Here is a 20,458-nt window from a genome sequence, read left to right on the forward strand (position 1 = left end):
TAATCGAGATCCTCCAGGACATACATTAGCCCCCCTGAGCAGAAAAGTAGAGACGGCCAGAGTCACACAAGGCAAAAAAAGTCAGAAACCTCTAACCCAGCCTTTCTCATCCTCTTTAGCTCAGAGGAACCCTTGAAATGATATTCAAATCTCTGGAAACCCCTAAATAAAATGATCTACCTTTCACAGTACATAAGCAAGTTTCGTATTTTGTAGATATAATAAAATATAAAATAATAAAAAAAATGTTGCATAACCAGAGTATTTGACACACTCTCGTTTTTTGTGTCTATGGCCTTCACGCCCACACGTAAAACCCTGGTAGAAACAACTGACGCAAATTGCATTTGGCTCAGTGCTAAAATTTGGTACACAAGTTTCTGTAGCGCATTTTTAGAGCAGAGGCAGGGGCATTCAAATGAATAGGGCCACTTTAAAAACACACCAAAAAGGTGATGCTGTAGTGTTGCTCAAGTTTGAATGGGACCTATAGGACATAAAGTAAAGGCATATATCCCAAATGGGACATGTTGCCATTCAAATGGGATGGTGAAAAACAAAAATAATTAAAAACACCCAATGGGGTATAAAAACTCCTTAGTATGTCCAGAATTAAATAAACAGCTTTGGATATTTTTTTAGAATGTTGTCATGTTTCAAAAATAAGCTTTTCTGAAGCTAAGCCTAAAAACAGTGCTTCCCCATTGGTGCCCAGTTTCATCAATGGACCTTCTGTTATTCGCATCAATAGATCTAACCATGTACGTTACTGCAGACAATCCAAAAAAAAAATGCTAATAATTTCCAAATACCTTATCCAAAGAAGAAACTCCAGCAGGTAATATCCCACAAAACAGTCCCAGAACCAACTGGCTTTGGAAGACGGAGGCTGAAGGAAAAGAAATAAAGAATTAGGACTTTTCTCAATTAATTAATGTCCGTCTCAGCCTAATTCATACCATAATAGGCAATCAAAGGGCTGGAAAATTATGTCGGCATGGCAATTCGTCATCTATAGAGGAACGCAGTTTATTCTCCATTTGAGGACAATGAGGCTGCCTAGCGTGGATCATTTATTAAAAAAAAGGCATTTACAATTCCAATTCTCATTAATCTGCAAGAAATCCTTCATACTTTGTCTTTTGCATGCAAGTTTGGAGAAAATGAGCTGCATAGATTACCATTGTAGGCATCGTTATAGGAAAGGTCTACAAAACACATAATGCCGTATAACATACAGAAAGTTCTTTGTGTGGTTAAATGTCTGAAATTCATGAATCATGACAAAGCTTCTATGGTTTTATTACATCCTGGGTGTAGGGTGCAGTTGAGGTTGAACCACTTAGCCCCCGTACACACGGTCGGAGATTCCGACAACCAAATCCGTCGGAGTAATTTCAACGGATTAATTCCGGAAGAGGTCCGGAAGTGATGTTGCATACACAAGGTCGGACTAAATTGTCGGAAAATCCGATTGTACATAACGTGATGACGCTATTTCGTTACGACGGGACTACGTTCCGGCTAGTAGCCAATAGCTTTGGTCTAGGAATTTGATCTGAGCATGCATGGCACTTTGTCCGTCGGAGTAGGCTACACATGATCGGAGTATGTCTGATCGGAGCATTTTATCAGAAAATTTTACCGGCAAGTTGGAAAACTTGGTCCGTCGGATATTCCGACGGAAACAGTCCGATGCAGACCACACACAGTCGGAATATTCGACAAAACGGTCCGATAGGACACATTCCGTCGGAATCTCCGACCGTGTGTACAAGGGCTTAAGGATGAACTTAAGGTTTAAACACAAGTTTGGACTGAACCTTGGCTGTTCTGGCGTTCAGCCAAACAACCAAACAATTAGCCATTCGTTGGGAGCAGAACATCATGTACAATAGTGGTAATGCTATCACTGTTATATGTGGCAGCTTCCTACTGTCAGTGGTTGGTAAGATCGCCAGAGGTCATTGCGATCAGCAGCTTTACACACATCTACCCCGTACAAAGCCTGGGAGCAAGAGAGCTTCCAAAAAGCTCCCATTTAAAAGCCTTTCCCAACATGCACCGCTGGTAATAAACCTCTAAGTGGTTAAGCAGGTAAATAAAAATATTCATAACCCGGGTAACTGGATCTTCTAATGCCCCTTACACACGGTCGGAAATTCAGATGGAAAAAGTCCGATAGGATTATGTTGTCGGAAAATCCGATCGTGTGTGGGCTCTATCGGACTTTTTCCGTCTTATTCTCCGATGCACAAAGTTTGAGAGCTGGATCTAAAATTTTCCGACAACAAAATCCTTAAATTCCGATCGTGTGTAGACAATTGTGATGGACAAAGTGCTACGCATGCTCAGAATAAACTAAGAGACGAAAGCTATTGGCTACTGGCCCGTTTATACTCCCGACGTACGTGTTTGACATCACCTCGTTCCAAACGATCGGATTTTCCGACAACTTTGTGCGACCGTGTGTAAGACAAGTTCGGGCCAAAATCCGTCTGAACAAATCTGACAGATTTTGTGGTCGGAATGTCCAACCGTGTGTATGGGGCATTACACTGTTGCCAAGAACCTTCCCTAAAAGCAGGCAGATGCAAAGAATACCTGAGCTTAAGGGGAACCTATAGAAGGCAGGCCTATCCACCTAGGCATAGGCTGAGTACAGACCAGCAGAACTAAATTTAGAATAGGGACACTCCTGCTAAGAGCAAGGACCCTACATATGGTAAATTCATGTGTCAGAATGTCATTGGGTTGGGGACCCCGGTGTCAGTATGTCATTGAGTCAGAATCCTTGGTGTCAGAAAGTCATTATGTTCAAACCCCAGGTGTTAGTATTTCATTGTTATGGCAACCCCTGGTGTCAAAAAATCATTGTGTTGGGACCCTAGATGTTAGTGTGCCATTGTTATGGTATACCAATGCGTCTGTATGTCATTAGATTGAGGCCCCCTGGTGTCAGTAATTCGTTATTTTTTAACCCCTAGGTATTATGTTATTGTTATGGTATACCCATGTGCCAGTAAGCCATTAAGTTGGTTCCCCTCAGAAATGAAGCATGCTTGGGGGTGTGACCGGATGGAGTTGGGCGTGAGCGAGTGAGTGGGAGCGTGTGTGTCTGAGCTCCTGCCTCCGCCCGGTGTCATGTGGAACACCGCTCTCTGATGAGTATAGCTGCGATGACCAGACCCCCTCTGCTGTAGCTCTGTAGCGTGAGCGTGAGCAGCGTGTAGCGTGGCGCGCACTGCTTCCCGAACGCCCACCGCTTCGCATCGGCGGAAATTGACGGAGATCCCCGAGTGTTCCCGAGTGTTCCCGAGACGAGCTTTCGGAAAGCCCCGCTACTACGCTGGCCGTTCGGAAGATCCACGGATAGGAGGAAGCCTAAACCCCACATGAGGCTAAGCCAAGGACACGCCGAGCAAGTTCCATGACGGCCTTGGATGACAGCATTCCTCTCGGCGATACCGGTCTGCTCTATTGAGGGAACAATCTGTCGGCAGTGCGGTGAGAAAACGTTATTGAAGCTAAGGGGATGTTAGCACCTGGGCAGAGCCTGCGGCTTACCTGATACCTCAAGGTGGAGAGTTGTATAGGCAATCCCTGCTTGTTTGGAATGTCAGCCTTTTTTTTTTCTCTACCTGTCTTGCTCTTGATGACTGTCCGTTGAAACGAGCTTATTGCATGAATATAATCAATAAGAGACTTGGCAGTGTGTGTCTCGCGCCTGGTGAGCTGTTCGGATCTCCCCCCCAGGCTCTTTCTCAAATATTTGAGCCCTTTGCTGGGAAGTAGTGACTCGGCAACACTAATATTACAGTATTAGCCTTTATCCCCTGCCGGCTTAGTGTACCTTCTATGCGCTTTTTACCATGCTTAGCAAACGTGCGATAGAAGACGCACTTCATGGAGAGGGGAATCAAAAAACGCGGGCTGCTAAAGAAAAGCTGAATCAAGCCTCTGCAGCGTCGAAGCTTGAGCGTTTTGCACGTGTATCCTCCCCAGGTGGGAAAGCCCAACATCACCCGCTGGGACAATCTAAAATGCAGGGGTCTGCCGGGGACAGGAGGAGTGCAGGTTGTCCCCCACCAGATCCTGGTACCCCGCTGCCAGGAGGGGGGGTAGTTGAGCTGCCCCAAGAAGACAGCAGGGTGCCCCAAAAACCTGGGGAGGGTGGGGAACCGACTCTGCGTGAAATACTTACGGCAATCAACGACTGCAAGAACTCTATCTCTGGGCTAGACAGCCAACTGAGCAGCATCCAAAACGAAGTACACGCTATGAGCCAATTACTAAGCAATACTATTGTTAGAATGGACGCTCTGGAGGGAAGATTAAGCACGGTGGAAGATGGACTATTCCCTCTGCAGGAAAAAATAACTACACTTCAGAAACAAATTGTCGCACAGGCATCAAAAATTGATGACATGGACAATAAGAACCGCAGGAATAATGTGCGACTAATTGGCCTGTTAGAGGGTAGTGAGGGTCTTGACCCCATAAATTTCTTGGAAAACTGGTTCAGGGAATTATTGGGGGATGTTTCCTTTTCCTCTACCTCCAGCATCGAAAGAGCCTACAGAGTTCCTCTCAGATCTCATCTATCTGAGGGACGCTGTAGACCAATGATTTTAAAATTCATTAATTATAATGATAGAGTGATCTTGATGCGGAGAGTTAGGGGAATGGGAGACATCTTTTACAAGGGGTCTAGGGTGTCATTCTATCCAGATTTTTCGCCAGACCTACAAAAACAGAGGGCGGAGTTTATCCCTGTTAAACGTACCTTAAAATCGCATAATATAATGTATGCCTTATTGTACCCAGCCCGTCTCCGTGTGTCTGCTTTGGGCTCAACAATTTTTTTTAGTTCTCCGCAGGAGGCCATGAATTGGCTAGAGGAGCATAAGGGAGCCCTCTAATGACACTCAGAGTTGGTCTATGCTGGTTCCTCCACCCCCCCCCCCTTTTTTTTTTTTTTTTTTTTTTTTTTTTTCTTCTTTTTTTCCCTTTTCTGTGTGGGCAAGGTGGGATGAGTGGGGAGGGGGGAGGGAGGGAGACAGTAAAATTTGATACTAGCATCTGTGGGAATAATTTTTATATACTTTATATCTTATATACTTACTTTGGTGTGGAATTAAGGTGTCCTAGACTACTGCTTGCAGACTACTGATGGGTAACAATAGGGCGCAATAATTTAACTAGGAATATGGTAAAACACTATGGATTATAGAGCACTGTGATATGATAGGATGAATTTATAGATATATAGACGAATTTATAGATAATATAATATTGTATCGTTAATTGTGAACGAGCTACGATGGAGGAGTTGAGTGTGTGGGATTGGTTAATGTACTATAAGTAAGGGAACACTATAGGCTGACAAGTTGGGCGGGAATAGGCATGGTCACAGATGGGGTGAGTTGGGAGGGTGGGTGTTGGGGGGGGGCCAACTACATGGGTAAATATAATTTTGTGCTGTTATGTATGTTTATCACTAGAAACAATTGGTGAATCCATCTTGGCGAAGGAATAGGGAGCCAAATGGCTGCCGTTTGGGTGAGATGGACGAACTAAATTGGTTAAAGCTGGGGTATAATGCTTTGGCCCATGGTACACTGAGATATATGGTGGATAGATAGCCCACATAATTTTATATTTATAGTGGTAATAGGAGGTTAGAGTTGAGTTGGGGGGGTGGGATGGAGGGGGGGAACTTATATGCTGCCCCCCCCCCTTTCCCCCCCCCCTTTTTTTTTTTTTTTTTTTTTTTTTTCTCTTTGGTTTAGGGGGGGAGGGGGGGAAAGGAAGGGTAGGATTGGCACTATGGAGTGGCTATGTTTTCATCTCTCAATTATTGTGGACAGGGAGGGATATGATCGGGTGGGGGTTCAGTGAGCTCGGACACCGTTGAATGGGGTATGGGTATACCGGTTACAATTGAGACCCCTAGGGGTGGCTCTGATGGGCAGGGTTGGGCGGGGGGTAGGAGGGGAGGGAGTTTTCGAACGCATGCTGAGAGGGATAAGGCGATAGGTGGGGACAGTTTGAGTAGGAGGGAGGCGACGGGGAGAGGATGCGGTTCCCCCCCCCCCCTACCCTCCCCCCTTTAGGGGTATATCAATTATTGGAACAGATGGGTGAGAGGAATACTACTGGGGCCTATGGCTAGGTGGAATATAACCTCGTGGAATGTGAGGGGCTTGGGAGACCCTAAGAAACGCAGGTCTGTGATGTTAGAGACGGAGGGAAGGGGACCTGGCCTGCTTTTTCTTCAGGAAACCCATTTAACTCCAATTACGGCCCCCCTGCTCCATGATCGTAAATTTCAGGCATACTATCACTCTTTTCACTCGTCATACTCTCGTGGGGTGAGTGTGCTAGTATGGAAAGGTACGGATTTTCTATGCAAAGAGTCCCAGATAGACCAGGAGGGGAGATTTGTGTTCTTGCACTGCTTAGTGGCGGGGCAAGAGTACATTCTAGCAAATATCTATATACCCCCTCCCTTTAAATTAGAGGTCATGGATAGATTTCTTATGTTCAGCCTGGGCAAAATGGGCATTCCATGGATAATTGCCGGTGACTTCAATGAAATTATAGACAAGCGCCTAGATAGGTTTCCTTGCGCAGCTGGGAATAGAACAGGTCGACTACATGAATTTCTACTGGAAGTTGGATTATGTGATATCTGGCGTATGCGATACCCCCAGGACAGGCAATATTCCTGCTTCTCCAGTACCCATCGGACGTTATCAAGGATAGACATGGGCTTGGGGAATAATGAGGCAGTAGGAGGGGTGACAGATATAGAATATGGGGTACGTGGTATCTCAGATCATTCTCCCTTAGTTATAACTTTGAATACGGGAGAGCGTGCCCCATTGAGAGAGTGGAGAATAAACCCCGCTTGGTTGGAACTAATTGATGGATCTAACCTCTTGGGGGATGAAATAGGGGAATTCCTTCAGGCTAATAGAGGGACAGCGGCCCCTGGTATGGTTTGGGATTCCCTTAAAGCCTTTATTAGGGGACTATTTATTCAGAAAATTGCAATACTAAAACGGGAGTCTCGAACTCAGGAAGAGAAAATTCGTAATAACGTTATTCAGGCTGAGAGAGAGTTTGTAGAAGACCCATCGCCGGGGAAACAACAAACCTGGGAGGATAATCAACAGATATACAAAATGGCACTCTTAAAAAAAGTGGAGAATCAACGTATTTTCCAACACCAATATTATTTTGGCGAAGGGGAGAAGGTAGGTCGAGTCCTCTCCTTATTGACTCGTGTCAACAGTCCCCCTACAGTAATATCGGCAATTAAAACGCAGAAGGGTGGCACTGTATTTAGGCCCTCCGAGGTTATGACGGAACTGGGGGAGTACTATAGAACATTATACAAATCATCGGTACAGAGTTGTGAAGATCTGGCCACTAACTTTTTGCATCAAATAGATATCCCCGTGCTTTCAGACCAGGATAAGTTGAACTTAGATCTACCACTTACTCTGGAAGAATTAAAATTGGCAATGAATAGTATGTCCAACTATAAAGCCCCTGGACCCGATGGGCTACCAGTGGAAATCTATAAGCGATACAGCGAACAGCTGATACCAGCGTTACTGGAAACCTTAAACCACGCATTGGAGGCGGGGGAACTCCCAGCTTCAATGCGGGAGGCCAATATTATTTTAATTCTTAAAGAGGGGAAGGACCAACAAGAGGTCTCGTCGTACCGGCCGATCTCTCTGCTATGTTCAGACATAAAAATATTAGCCAAGGCCTTAGCAACCCGTCTAAATAGTTGCATCCATAAATTAATCCACCCAGATCAATCCGGGTTTATCCCGGGCAGAACAACTAATTCCAATATTAGGAGAGTATTTTTAAACCTACAAATACCTAGAGACGGTGGTAATCCAGGTGCTATACTAGCTTTGGACGCTACTAAGGCCTTCGACAGCCTGGACTGGGATTATCTCTGGGGTGTATTGGAACGTTTCGGCTTTGGCACCCAATTTACCAACTGGGTAAAATTATTATACAGGGGACCCAGGGCTAAGATCAAAATGGGGACCCTATTCTCCGACATGTTTTGCCTAGAAAGGGGAACGAGGCAGGGATGCCCGCTGTCTCCCCTCCTGTTCGTGTTGGCGATGGAACCCCTGGCTGTGATGGCGAGATCACGCCCTGACATCCGGGGATTCCGGCGCGGAATGGAGGAGGAGAAGGTGGCTTTGTTTGCGGACGATGTTCTATTTTTTGTGGATGAGGTACGGTCAACTTTGAGCAACGTGGTACGGCTAATAGAGGAATTTGGGCAGCAGTCAGGATTGGTCATTAATTGGAGTAAATCAGCCCTTATGCCATTAATAGAGTCTGAAGAGTTAATATTGCCTAGAGTTGAGGGTTTAGAAGTGGTACCTAAGCTGAAATACTTGGGGGTTTGGATCTCCAGAGATGTAGATCGATATGTAGAGGAGAATCTGGTACCACTGCTGGCAAAGTTGAAGCAGAAGGTCAATAGCTGGTGTCGCCTCCCCTTGTCTGTGGCGGGACGCTGTAACCTTGTAAAAATGATCTGGCTGCCCCAGATTTTGTACATCCTCCATAATTCACCAGTCTGGATTAACCAGAAATGGTTTGACAGACTCGAGGGATTAATTAGAGAACTAATATGGAAAAAGAGACAACCCCGGATTCGGTTGCGGACGCTGCAACTCCCCATGGAGAAGGGAGGAGTGGCGATCCCACATTTAAAAACATACTTCCTATCAGCCCAGCTCCAGCATTTAGCTGGGGCTGGACTGGAGGAGGGTAGCTATCCGAATCATAAACTGATGATTAATAATGCATACCATAGAATTTTAGTTGAAGTCCTGGAGGCTAATTCATTTGCCCATAAGTGTCCCACTAACGTTCTAGCAAGGAAAGTATGGCAGCTAGCTAAACGACTATTGGACCAGGGGGGGGTAACAGAGTATACCCCCCTATGGAACAATGGAGAACTAGCGGAACTAAATAGTATAGATCGCTCTCTTGAATGGGAGAAGAGAGGGATTGGAAGATTGGTGCATCTCTATCAGGGGAACACTATAAAATCCTTTGAAGACCTTCGCCAGGAATTTGGTATCTCTAATAAAACATTTTATATATACTTACAAGTGAGACATGGGATACATTCCCAGTATGGCACACTTGTAATTGAGAGGAAGAAGAATCCCCTAATACAGAGACTTCTCGAGCAAGGACAATTAAAGGGCCAGATCTCCTATCTATATACAAGATTTAAGGACAAAGTTCTGAATGGAGAGGCATTGGATAAATGTAGGAAAAGATGGGAGGATGACCTGGGTCCAATTGAGCAGGTACGATGGGACGAGATCTTAGCACAGGGGAATCTGGTGTCCATCTCCCCATCGCAGCGCATGTCCCATAAGCTTTTTCTATATAGAGCATATTACACCCCTAAAAAAATGAGGAAGATAAATAGAAAGCTTAATGGCGAGTGCCCTAGATGTGGAGCACCGGGAGATTTAATCCATATGGTTTGGAAGTGCCCAAAATTATACCGCTACTGGATAGATATTGTACGTAGTATTAATAGGATTTTCAATACTACTTTGGAACCCGAAGCTAGACTTTGCCTACTAGGGATTATGGATACGAGTAGAATGTCTGTTGCGACAAAAATATCTATATTTAGGTGCCTGTATCAGGCTAGACGCTTGATTGCGCTGAACTGGCAAGCAAAAACTTCTCCAGTACTGAGCGCATGGACAAATGCTATAAACTCCACGATCTGGTGTGAACGGGCAATGTACATTAGACAAAATAATCTTAAAAAATTCAAGTCGCTTTGGATTCCATGGTTGCGTGATATCGGCTACCCTCTAGATGAGATACCGTAGGATGAGACCTAGGCTGTATTGTACCTAGGCCGGGCCTGGTGGGGCGCGGGAGATTATCGGAAGATTCTTACTACTGTATCTGAGCCTCCTTGCCGTTTCGCTATTGGTTTGGCTTGTTGAGTAGACTTGATTGGACCTCACAGCAGGCGTTCGAAGCACAGGGTTGGGGGAGGGGGGGGGAGGGATTAGTTCTGTAGCCCACTAGGGATAATTAGTACGTTAGTTATGGTAATGTTTTTGATATTATGTAATGTATTTTTCTTTGTTTTAAAGGATAAGTTGTTATTCCCTGCTGGTATGCAAAAAAATTTTTTACAACCGTAAAAGCATGTTATTTGTATGTATATTCTAAATGCATATATATTTAATAAAGATTAATTAAATTAAGTTGGTTCCCCTGGTGTCAATAAGTCATTGTGTTAGGGCTCTAGGTGTTAGTATGCCATCATTATGGTACACCCGTGTGTCTGTGTGTCATTGGGTTGGGTCTCCTGGTAACAATATCTCATTATGTTCCAATCCAAGGTATGTCATTGTTATGGTATACCCATGTGTCAGCATGCTATTGAGTATGGTCCATTGGTCTCAATAAGTCATTGTATTGGGACTCTAGGTAGTATGCCATCATTATGATAAACCTGTGTGTCTGTATGTCATTAGGTTGGGACACTAGTATCAGTATGTCATTGGGTTGGGACAAATGCTGTCATAAGTGATTCTGTTGGGACCCTAGCTGTTAGTATGTCTTTGTTATGGTATACTCATGTGTCAGTATGCCATTAAGTTGGATCCCTTGGTGTCAATAAGTCATTGTGTTGGGACTCCAGGTGTTAGTATGCCATTGTTATGATAAACCCGTGTGTCTGTATGTCATTGGGTTGGGAATGCTGGTGGTAGTAACTCATTATGTTCAAACCCCTGGTATCAGTATGTCATTGGGTTGGGACAACTGCTGTCAGTAAGTCATTATGTTGGGAACCCAGGTGTTAGTATGTCATTAATATTGTAAACCCATGTGTCAGTATGTCACATGGCTGGAGCTTCTGGTGTCAGTATGTCATTAGTTTGGAGACCGCTGGTGGCAGTAAGCCATTATGTTTTGAACCCAGGTGTTAGTATGTCACGGTGGCATACCCCTGTGTCTGTATGGGTTGGGATCCCCGGAGTCAGTACGTCATTGGTTTGGGACCCCTGGTATCAGTTAGTCATTGTGTTGGGACCCTAGATGTTAGTATGCCATTGTTATGATATACCTACTGTATGTGTTAGTATGTCATTGGGGTGTAATTCCCAGTCTGAGTATGTCATTGGACCCCTGGTGTTAATAAGTTATTGTGTTGGGACCCTAGATTTTGATATTCTATTGTTATGGTATACATTTACTTCAATATATCATTGGTTTGGGACCCCTGGAGTCAATAAATCATTGTGCTGGAACCCTAGATTTTAATATGCCATTTGTTATGGTATACCTGTGTAAAAGTATATCATTGATTTAGAGTACCGGTGTCGGTAGCTCAATTGTTAAACTCCAAGGATCAGTGTGTGATTGTTTTGTGATCCCCATACACCATGTTTATCTTTGTCTTATGTATAAAATTCCCATGTAATCCATCTCTTTCACTCATCCATATATATTTCATTCTCTGCTTATCTTGGATTATTAATATCCCTCTGTACATTTTTAATATATCCCAGATGAATACAGTGTGACTGCTCAATGCACAGGGCTGTGCGGATAATAGCACAGCACAAATAGCAAATATCTTCATAAACTTCAATCAGTGAAATACCTTGTCTGTAGGGTCTTGATAAAAGACGCTGACATTTTCTGTGTGTGGAAACCAGAAGAAGCGAAAGTATTCTGAAGCCTTTAAATGGACATCAAGATTATCAAGGACCTAAAAGACACAAGAACAGGGTTCTTTGAAGCAACAAAATGGTTGGATGTACATTATATTATATAGAAGGTGCCAGGAAGGCCAAAGTAGCAACCGATGGGGGATCCCCTGGCCACAAGCTGGTTGATTTCCATAAGTCTTCCAACTGCTGCCAACTAGCAGTTAGTTTAAGTGAGTGACACTCAGATATCAGAGAACTACAATTCAAATGGAGCAAACTGAAACACAACTGAACTGTTGTAATAAGATGGAACAGATTCGCTCTATAGGCATTTTCTATTCCACTTGCCATTTTCTTCTTCTGGATACTAAGGTCCATAGAGGAATGACATACAAAATAATAGAACTGTTCAGCTCAGCCGATGTCTGTGCAGTGAGCAATGTAACTGTGTGTGTAGTTTCTCCCAGTTCTCTAGTTTCCCCACAGCGTCTGATCGGGCTGGTATTATGTGTGCATGAATGTAGCAGCTGTTAAAGTTCCTCAGGGGCGGGGACTGATGGAGAACATGTGCTGAAAAATATAGTGATTGTTTTGTTTTGACGAAAAAAAAGTTTTGACGAAAAAAAAAACATGAGAAATTTTATAATGCAGTGGGGGCATTCTGAATTGGAGTTACCTATGGAAGCTATTTTTAAAGATATGCAGAGCTTATGCCACGTACACACGACCAGACTTTGAGGGACTAGGTCCGACGGTCTTTCCGACGGACTTTCGGCGAAGTTCCAACAGACTTTCCAAATGAACGGACTTGGCCACACACAATCACACCAAAGTCCGACGGATTGGAACGTGATGACGTATGACTGGACTAGAATAAGGAAGTTCATAGCCAGTAGCCAATAGCTGCCCTAGCGTCGGGTTTTGTCCGTCGGACTAGCATACACCCGAACGGATTTCTCGGTCCGGCGGAGTTCCGGTGGAAAAATTTAAAACATGTTCTATTTCTAAAGTCCGCTGGATTTTTGGCAAGCAAAGGTCCGATGGAGCCCACACAAGATCGAATTGTCCAACTGACTCGTTCTGTTGGACCTTCGCTGTCAAAAAGTCCGGTCGTGTGTACGTGACATTAGGTTTGTTTGCCATGTCAGTGTTTGATTCTTTCTGTAGAGTTTTTTGAAATGTGTGAGCAAAAGTGGTACACTTTGGGAATAAAAAGCTAAGCCAACTGCTGAACTGGACCAAACCTGTCCAGCGGTACCAATCCTGCAGAACACTGGATAGAGGCAGATGGAAAAGTTTGTATGGTCAAGCATATTTTATGGCCAAGGAAAGTATGTGCACCCCTTCCCAACGATTGAGCTCAGGTGTTTCCAGAACTGTTATGCCCTGTACACATGGTCGGAATTTCTGATGGAAAATGTGCGATCGGATCCTGTTCCGTCGGAATTTCCGACACACAAAGTATGAGAGCAGGATCTAAAATTTTCCGACAACAAAATCCAATTGTTTAAATTCCCATCGTGTGTAGACAATTCCGATGGACAAAGTGCCACGCATGCTCAGAATAAATTAAGAGACCACAGCTATTGGTTACTGGCCCATTTATAGTCCCCGCGTATGTTTTGTAGGTCACCTCGTTAAGAACGATTGGATTTTCCGACAACTTTGTCCGACCGTGTGTATGCAAGGGAAGTTTGGCACAAAATCCGTCAAATGTCCGACCGTGTGTACAAGGCATTAAAGCTACAGCATACATTTTAGACAGTTGTGCTCTTTAAACCTTGTGATAACAGTTTGGGGAAGGTCCTTTTCTGTTACAGCATGACCGTGTCTCTGTGTACAAATCCAGGTCCATAATGACATGGTTTGACCAATTTTGTGTGGAGGAACCTGAGTAGCCTGCAGAGAGCCCTTACTTCAAATCTACTGAACACCTTTGGGATAAATAATGTGAGAACATGGATTGTGAGCCAGCTCTTCTCATAAAATATCAGTACCTGTCCTGAACCCCACTGAACACCTTTGGGATGAATTGGAACACCAATTGTGAGTCAGGTTTCCCCATCCAACATCAATTCTTGACCTCAGCCATACTGAACACCGTTGGGATGAACTGGAATGCTCATTGTAAGCCAAGTTTTCTCATCCAACATTAGTTCCTGACTCAACCCTACATGAGCAACTTTTGGATGAACTTGAATCCCAGTTGTGAGCCGATTCTTCTCATCCAACATCAGAACCAACCTCCATCCTATTGAACACTTTTGAGATGGACTGGAAAACCATTGTGAGCCAGGTTATCTCATCCAACTTCAATACCTGACCTCAACCCTACTGAACACCTTTGAGATGACTTGCAACATTAATTCTGAGGCAGGTCTTCTCATCTAACTTCAATACCTGACCTCAACCCTACTGAACACCTTTGAGATGACTTGCAACATTAATCCTGAGGCAGGTCTCCTCATCCAACCTTAATACCTGAACACCTGACCTCAACCCTACTGAACACCTTTGGGATGAATTGGAAATCCTATTGTGAGCCAGGTCTTCTCATCCAACAATAGTACCTGAACCTGAATTCACAAATTCCCACAGACACACTCCAAAATTGTGGAAGGTCCTCTGGGAACAGTGGAGGCTGTTATAGCCATAAAAGGTGACCGTCTTCATGTTAATGGCCATGGTTTTGGAATGAGATGCCAAACAAGCTCAAATAGACGTGATGGTCGGGTATCCACAAGCTCTTGATCATATAGTGTTATAACGGTGTACACACATATGAATATTAGAATACTGCAGATTAATTTAAAACATCTGCGTTCACAAGACTGTGTCTGATAAAAAGGACAGAGGGATGGAGGAAATCAAAATGAGTGAAACTGAAATCCAGCAGTTGGGTGGTGGTAAGTAACATCTATGGTATCTTATATGCTCCAGATGTACTTCTCCGGCTCCTTGTGCAAACATCTGTGCAGTATCCTGTAATGTCCCTATACATTTGCTGGGCATATGTCATCCCAGCAGGCAGCATGTCACTATAGTTACTAAGGAGAGAGTGAATGGAGATTTATCGCAGACAGTCTGGAAGGGTTTACAAGGATATTGGAAAATGTCAACTCCATTTAAGTAATGTTACAGTGTAGCCTCTGATCAGTGAAGACTTAACGGCATCACTATGCAGAGAAAGCTTTCCAAAAAATATACTTTAATTTAAATAAAATGAGAGAGTCAAGCTAAAATATAATATAACCTTTTTTTTTCCTTATTTAGTATGTTTATTATCTTCTTTTAAGGAACAAATAATGTTGCAGTACCAGTTGTAAATATAAAGAAGAAATTTGCAATGTACACGGGGTATTACAGTTCATAATTTTGGCATGAAGGGTACACAGGGCCGTCTTTAAGGCAGGGCAAAGGGGCAGCTGCCCTGGGCCCTGTCATTGTTGTGGGGCCCAAAGCAGCTGCCTCATACTTGCCAACTATCCCAGTTTGAATTCCCTTGTACCTTGAAGTTTTAGTCCCTTGCTTTGTCCTGATATCTCAGTGTGAAGTGCTGCTATTAATCCTGCCCAGCTCTGCCCTATTGTTGTGTACAGATGACTTACCTGCATACCCTGTGTTTACATGTAAATAACCGGCATTCATATGTAAATAGCTGCATCCGGCAGCATAGATATGTGAATAAAGGTAACATTCATATGTTTATCATGCCCCCTGCAGTGAGGAGATGATGTGCTGTAACCTCTAGCAACCAATCAGTGAGAAGTATTACTGTACAATAATCTCTAGCAACCAATCAACAAGCAGAAATCATGTGCTGTAACATCTAGCAACTAATCAGTGAGCCGTAATGTGTGATGTAACCTCTAGCAACCAGTCAGTAAAGGTAATGATACACTGTAACCTCTGGCAACCAATCGCTTCCTGATCTGATAAAGTAAACTGCTTTTAAGTCTAGCTGCTATTTATTGTATGTCTCAGAGCAGGTGGAGAGCGAAACTGTATGGGGGAGGGGGCGGCCCAAGGGTCAAATCACTATTAAAGATGGCCCTGAGGGTACATACTGTACATAACATGATTAAGTGTAGGTTATCTCATGGGCATGCAAAAAGAAAATGGGGTTGTGTGAGACTCACTTGAACTAAGCTGAAAGGGGGAGACCTGGAACTACTGATAGGGGGTTTATTCCGGGAGAGGAGAGGGATGTAGCAATGATTGCGTAGCATTATAAAACAGGAAGTAGGCAGTATAGGACAGAAGGAGAAAGGAGTTGGAAAGATGGTCAAGCTTTATTTTTCAGCCTATAAGGCCTTAGTCATAACCATAAGTCATACGTTATGACTAAGGCCTTATAGGCTGAAACGTGTCAACTGACTTAACCTGCGTTTTTTCACTGTGGCTATTTAATGAAATGAAGAAAATTTAAGAGCAACAACCGGACTGCGGATCATTTTTTCTACAGCCAGTTTTTGTCTGCCGAAAATTCGTAATCGGCTGTCAAAAGCAGCATACTAACGATCAGAAAATCGGCAGATCGTTCATCAGACGAAATTTATCTTCAGATATTCTGACCAGGTTGGACAGATGTACAAACCCTTTGGTAGGTATAACAGCTCATCTCAATATTCAGCTGAGTTCAGATTAGAATCCGCAGGTTGACATTTCTAAAAAAGAAAGAGGAGCCCCTGTAAACGGAAAATGAATTTGTTTCTTCTCTCATCACAGCTTCTCGCCTCCGTAAAATAAGGAAAATGACGGAGTGGGGTGGGAGCACACGGACGGGAAGATGCACAGGATGTTGCGACGTCTCGTCAATCCTCCCGCATATTATTTTGTTTTTGTTTTAGGTCAGAACACAATAGAATTATGCAGCAGAGATGTAAGAGAATAGGGAATGAAGTCATGCGCTGTAGTTCTGAATTTACATTTCTAAAAACACATTTCTGGAACAAAAGCATTGTTCGCCCAGCTGAGAAGCGCGCCGGATGAGGTTTATTTTCTACAGCTCGTTCTAATATGTAAGTGTTTCAAAACAAGTTTTCCCCCCAGCTGAATGAATACTAATTGAAGCATTGGAAGCACAATGTTGTAGTCCTTGAAGACACTTTTAGTAGAATATCATTCCTTACATCTTAGCCCTTGTACACATGGTTGGACATTTTGACAACCAAATCCGTCGGATTTTGTCCGACGGTTTTCGTCCGAAACTGTTGCATACACACAGTCGGACAAAGTTGTCCGAAAATCCGATCGTACTTAACGTGATGACGTTATTTCGTTAGGACGGGACTACGTTCAGGCTAGTAGACAATAGCTTTGGTGTAGAAATTTGATCTGAGCATGCGTGGCACTTTGTCCGATCGGAATTCTCTACACATGATCGGACAAAGTCCGATCGGAGCATGTTGTCAGAAAATTTTATAGACAAGTTGGAAAACTTGGTCCGTCGGATACTCCGATGGAAGCAGTCCGATGGAGCCCACACACTTTCGGATTATCCGACAACACGGTCCTAACGGACATTGTCTATCGGAATATCCGACTGTGTGTACAAGGGCTTACAGCTGCTGCACAACGGTAGTTGATAAGGTCCATTAGAGAGACACTGTCACTTTGCCCATGCAGGACAAAGTGACGATGTCTTTGCAAAGACCTTAACCCTCCAATGACCCTTGAAGCCCAACTCAGGGAAATCCAAAAATTCCTCCTAGGTAGGTGCAGCTCTACTGTAAGGGTTGACTTCTCATTTAGGTCTAGGGGAGAAAAAAAGCACTTTTACATACCCAATCCTCCACTCTTTTGGTAGACAGTGCTCCCCCATGCTCTGGCGGTGGACTGTCCCTTGATGTCTTCAAGTCCAAGACCTGAAGGGTCTGGAATAGATTTTGAGGGGGACCCCTACGCCATTTTCTTCTTAATTTGGTGCAGGGTTCCCCTTATGGAATTAGGGAGACCCCCACGCAATTTCTTTTTTTAATTTTGGTTTGGGGCTCCCCTTAATATTCATACCAGACCCAAAGGACCTGGTAATGGACTGGGGGGGGGGGGGGATCCCATGTTCATTTTTGATTTTTATTTATATTGCCGAGACCTGACAATTCATTACAGCCGTGATCAGTTTTAAATGACAATTTTCCCTTTAGAAATGTCATTTTGCTGTGCCACTGTTCTAAACACAGGAAAAATGTGCCACTTTACAGGCATACTATAGAAACCCCCCAGGCACGATATTTAAAGGAATATTTAACTTTTATTTCATTTTTATTGTTCCACTTTAAGCATTCAAAAAATCACTGCTCCCAAAAAAAGGCCATTTTAAAAAAAATGTTTTACATTGATACATGTTCCCTGGGGCGGGACCCAGGTCCCCAAACACTTTTTATGACAATAACTTGCATATAAGCCTTTAAAATCAGCACTTGTGATTATTCATGTTTGTGTCCCATAGACCTGTTCGGTATGTTCTGATGCGAACCGAACTGGGGGGTGTTCGGCTCGTCCCTATTTGAAACAAGGATATAGTTAGTAGTGATGGACGAACTTCCGACGGGACGTTTCGCGAAAGCGAAATGCGAACGGACCCAAACGTTCGCGAAACCGAACGTTCGCCGCGGGCCCCATTGACTTCAATGGGAGGCGAACTTTGCAAACCTTCATGTCGAATTTGCGGCCACGTGGTAATTATTAGGGGGTAAAACGTAGTCCCACCATCTGGACAATGACATAATACATGTATGAGGTGAATTTGGGATCGATAACTACAAGCATTTTTATTTTATTTGGGAAATTGTTCTAACAATTCAGGACTATGGAGCTAATGAAGGCAATGGAGGAGAGGGAAGGTCAGGGACCAGGGTAGGCAAAGAAGAGGGTGCAGGAGATGATCACCAGCAGCGTGACATACCGGAATGACACATGCACCGTGATAGAGGCATCTGACAGCAGCACCGTAATACAGAGCACTGACAGCAGCACCGTGACATACAGCGCTGACAGCAGCACCGTGACATACAGCGCTGACAGCAGCACCGTGACATACAGCGCTGACAGCAGCACCGTGACATACAGCGCTGACAGCAGCACCGTGACATACAGCGCTGACAGCAGCACCGTGACATACAGCGCTGACAGCAGCACCGTGACATACAGCGCTGACAGCAGCACCGTGACATACAGCGCTGACAGCAGCACCGTGACATACAGCGCTGACAGCAGCACCGTGACATACAGCACTGACAGCAGCACCGTAAGCAGCCCCAGGAGGAAGTCAGCACAGCACAGGGATGGTGTGATCCCCTCATAATAAGAACCCCCAGGAGGAAGTCAGCACAGCACAGGGATAGTGTGATCCCTTCATAATAAGAACCCCCAGGAGGAAGTCAGCACAGCACAGGGATATCATAAGCAGCCCCAGTAGAAATATGACACCGCTCAACCTCTTCAAAGAGGAGGGTAGGGGCATATAGTACGGTGTGCTTTTTTGGGTCAAGGAAGTGAGCCAAATGAATTAAGAAGGTCTGTGTGCTTGATTAAAAAAATAGTTTATAGACATATACATGGTCTACTGGTCACATGTGTTGAATTCCTCCGAGATCCATGCCTCATTCATTTTTAGAAATGTGAGGTAGTTAACACTGTCGTGAGCTAGGCGAGTACGCTTATCGGTCACAATCCCCCCTGCTGCGCTGAACGTCCTTTCGGACAGGACACTGGATGAGGGGCAAGCCAACAGTTCGATTGCAAATTGGGCAAGCTCTGGCCAGAGGTCAAGCCTGCCCACCCAGTAGTCTAGGGGTTCATCACTCCTCAGAGCGTCCACATCGGCCGTTAACCCAATGTAGTCGGACACCTGACGGTCTAGGCGTTCCCTGATGCTGGATCCGGATGACACCTGTCGATGGGTCGGCTGAAAGAATGACCTCATATCCGAAGTCACCAACACATCTTCAAACCGGCCTCTTCTTGCAGGCGCTGTTGGATTGGTACCCGCAAATCCTTCTCTGGGAGTGGGAATTGCTCCTCTGCCAGCGCACGCAAAAGCAGAATGCAGCATTTCTCGAAGCAAGGCCTGGAAGTGCTGCATTCTGACAGCCCTCTGCGACGGCGGTAACATTTCCGCCATTTTGTGTTTGTACCGGGGGTCTAAGTACGTTGCCACCCAGTACTGGTCCTTGACCCTCATGCTTTTTATACGGGGGTCCCTATTAAAACACTGGAGCATGAAGGCCCCCATTTGCACTAAAGTGGAAGCGGTGTGGTGGCCTGGCTCCTGCTCATCATCCAGGATAATGTCGTCCTCTTCATTCTCCTCTCCCTATCCTCGCACAACAGGGATCCCAGAAAGGTTTAAAGCATGCTCTTCTTGCTCCTGCTCATCCGCCCCGGCACCATCCTCCTCTGACTCCTCATCAGACTCCTGTTGTTGACTTGTCTCAGATAGAGTAGCCCCCCCTGGGAATTCATCCAGCATTGCGACTTCCTCATCTTCCCGCTCCTGCTCCTCCACAGCCTGATCAATGACACGACGCAATGCACGCTCCAGAAAGAAGGCATAAGGTACCATGTCACTGATGGCGCCATGGCTGCGACTGACCAGTTTGGTGATCTCCTCAAATGGCCGCAGAAGTCTGCATGTGTCGCGCATGAGCAGCCACTGGCGCGGTGAAAAAAAACCCAGCTCCCCAGAACCGTTTCTTTTG

The 20,458-nt window shown here is 44.6% G+C and overlaps 1 protein-coding gene across 1 annotated transcript in view; it reads right to left on the reverse strand.

Annotated features, from left to right (window-relative positions):
* The window catches only part of LOC143989183 (L-gulonolactone oxidase-like), a 195,542-nt gene that overhangs the window by 72,135 nt on the left and 102,949 nt on the right, over positions 1 to 20,458 (reverse strand). Inside the window, exons 7-8 of the mRNA XM_077489222.1 lie at positions 11,708 to 11,815; positions 813 to 889 (exon numbers count right to left, since the gene is read on the reverse strand). Coding sequence (XP_077345348.1) covers positions 813 to 889; positions 11,708 to 11,815 — 185 coding nt within the window. The remainder of the gene's footprint in view (positions 1 to 812; positions 890 to 11,707; positions 11,816 to 20,458) is intronic.

The sequence above is a fragment of the Lithobates pipiens genome, unplaced genomic scaffold (genome assembly GCF_037356315.1).
Source record: "Lithobates pipiens isolate NorthernLeopardFrog02 unplaced genomic scaffold, aLitPip1_a1.2 Scaffold_18, whole genome shotgun sequence".
NCBI classification, from domain to species: Eukaryota; Metazoa; Chordata; class Amphibia; order Anura; family Ranidae; genus Lithobates; species Lithobates pipiens.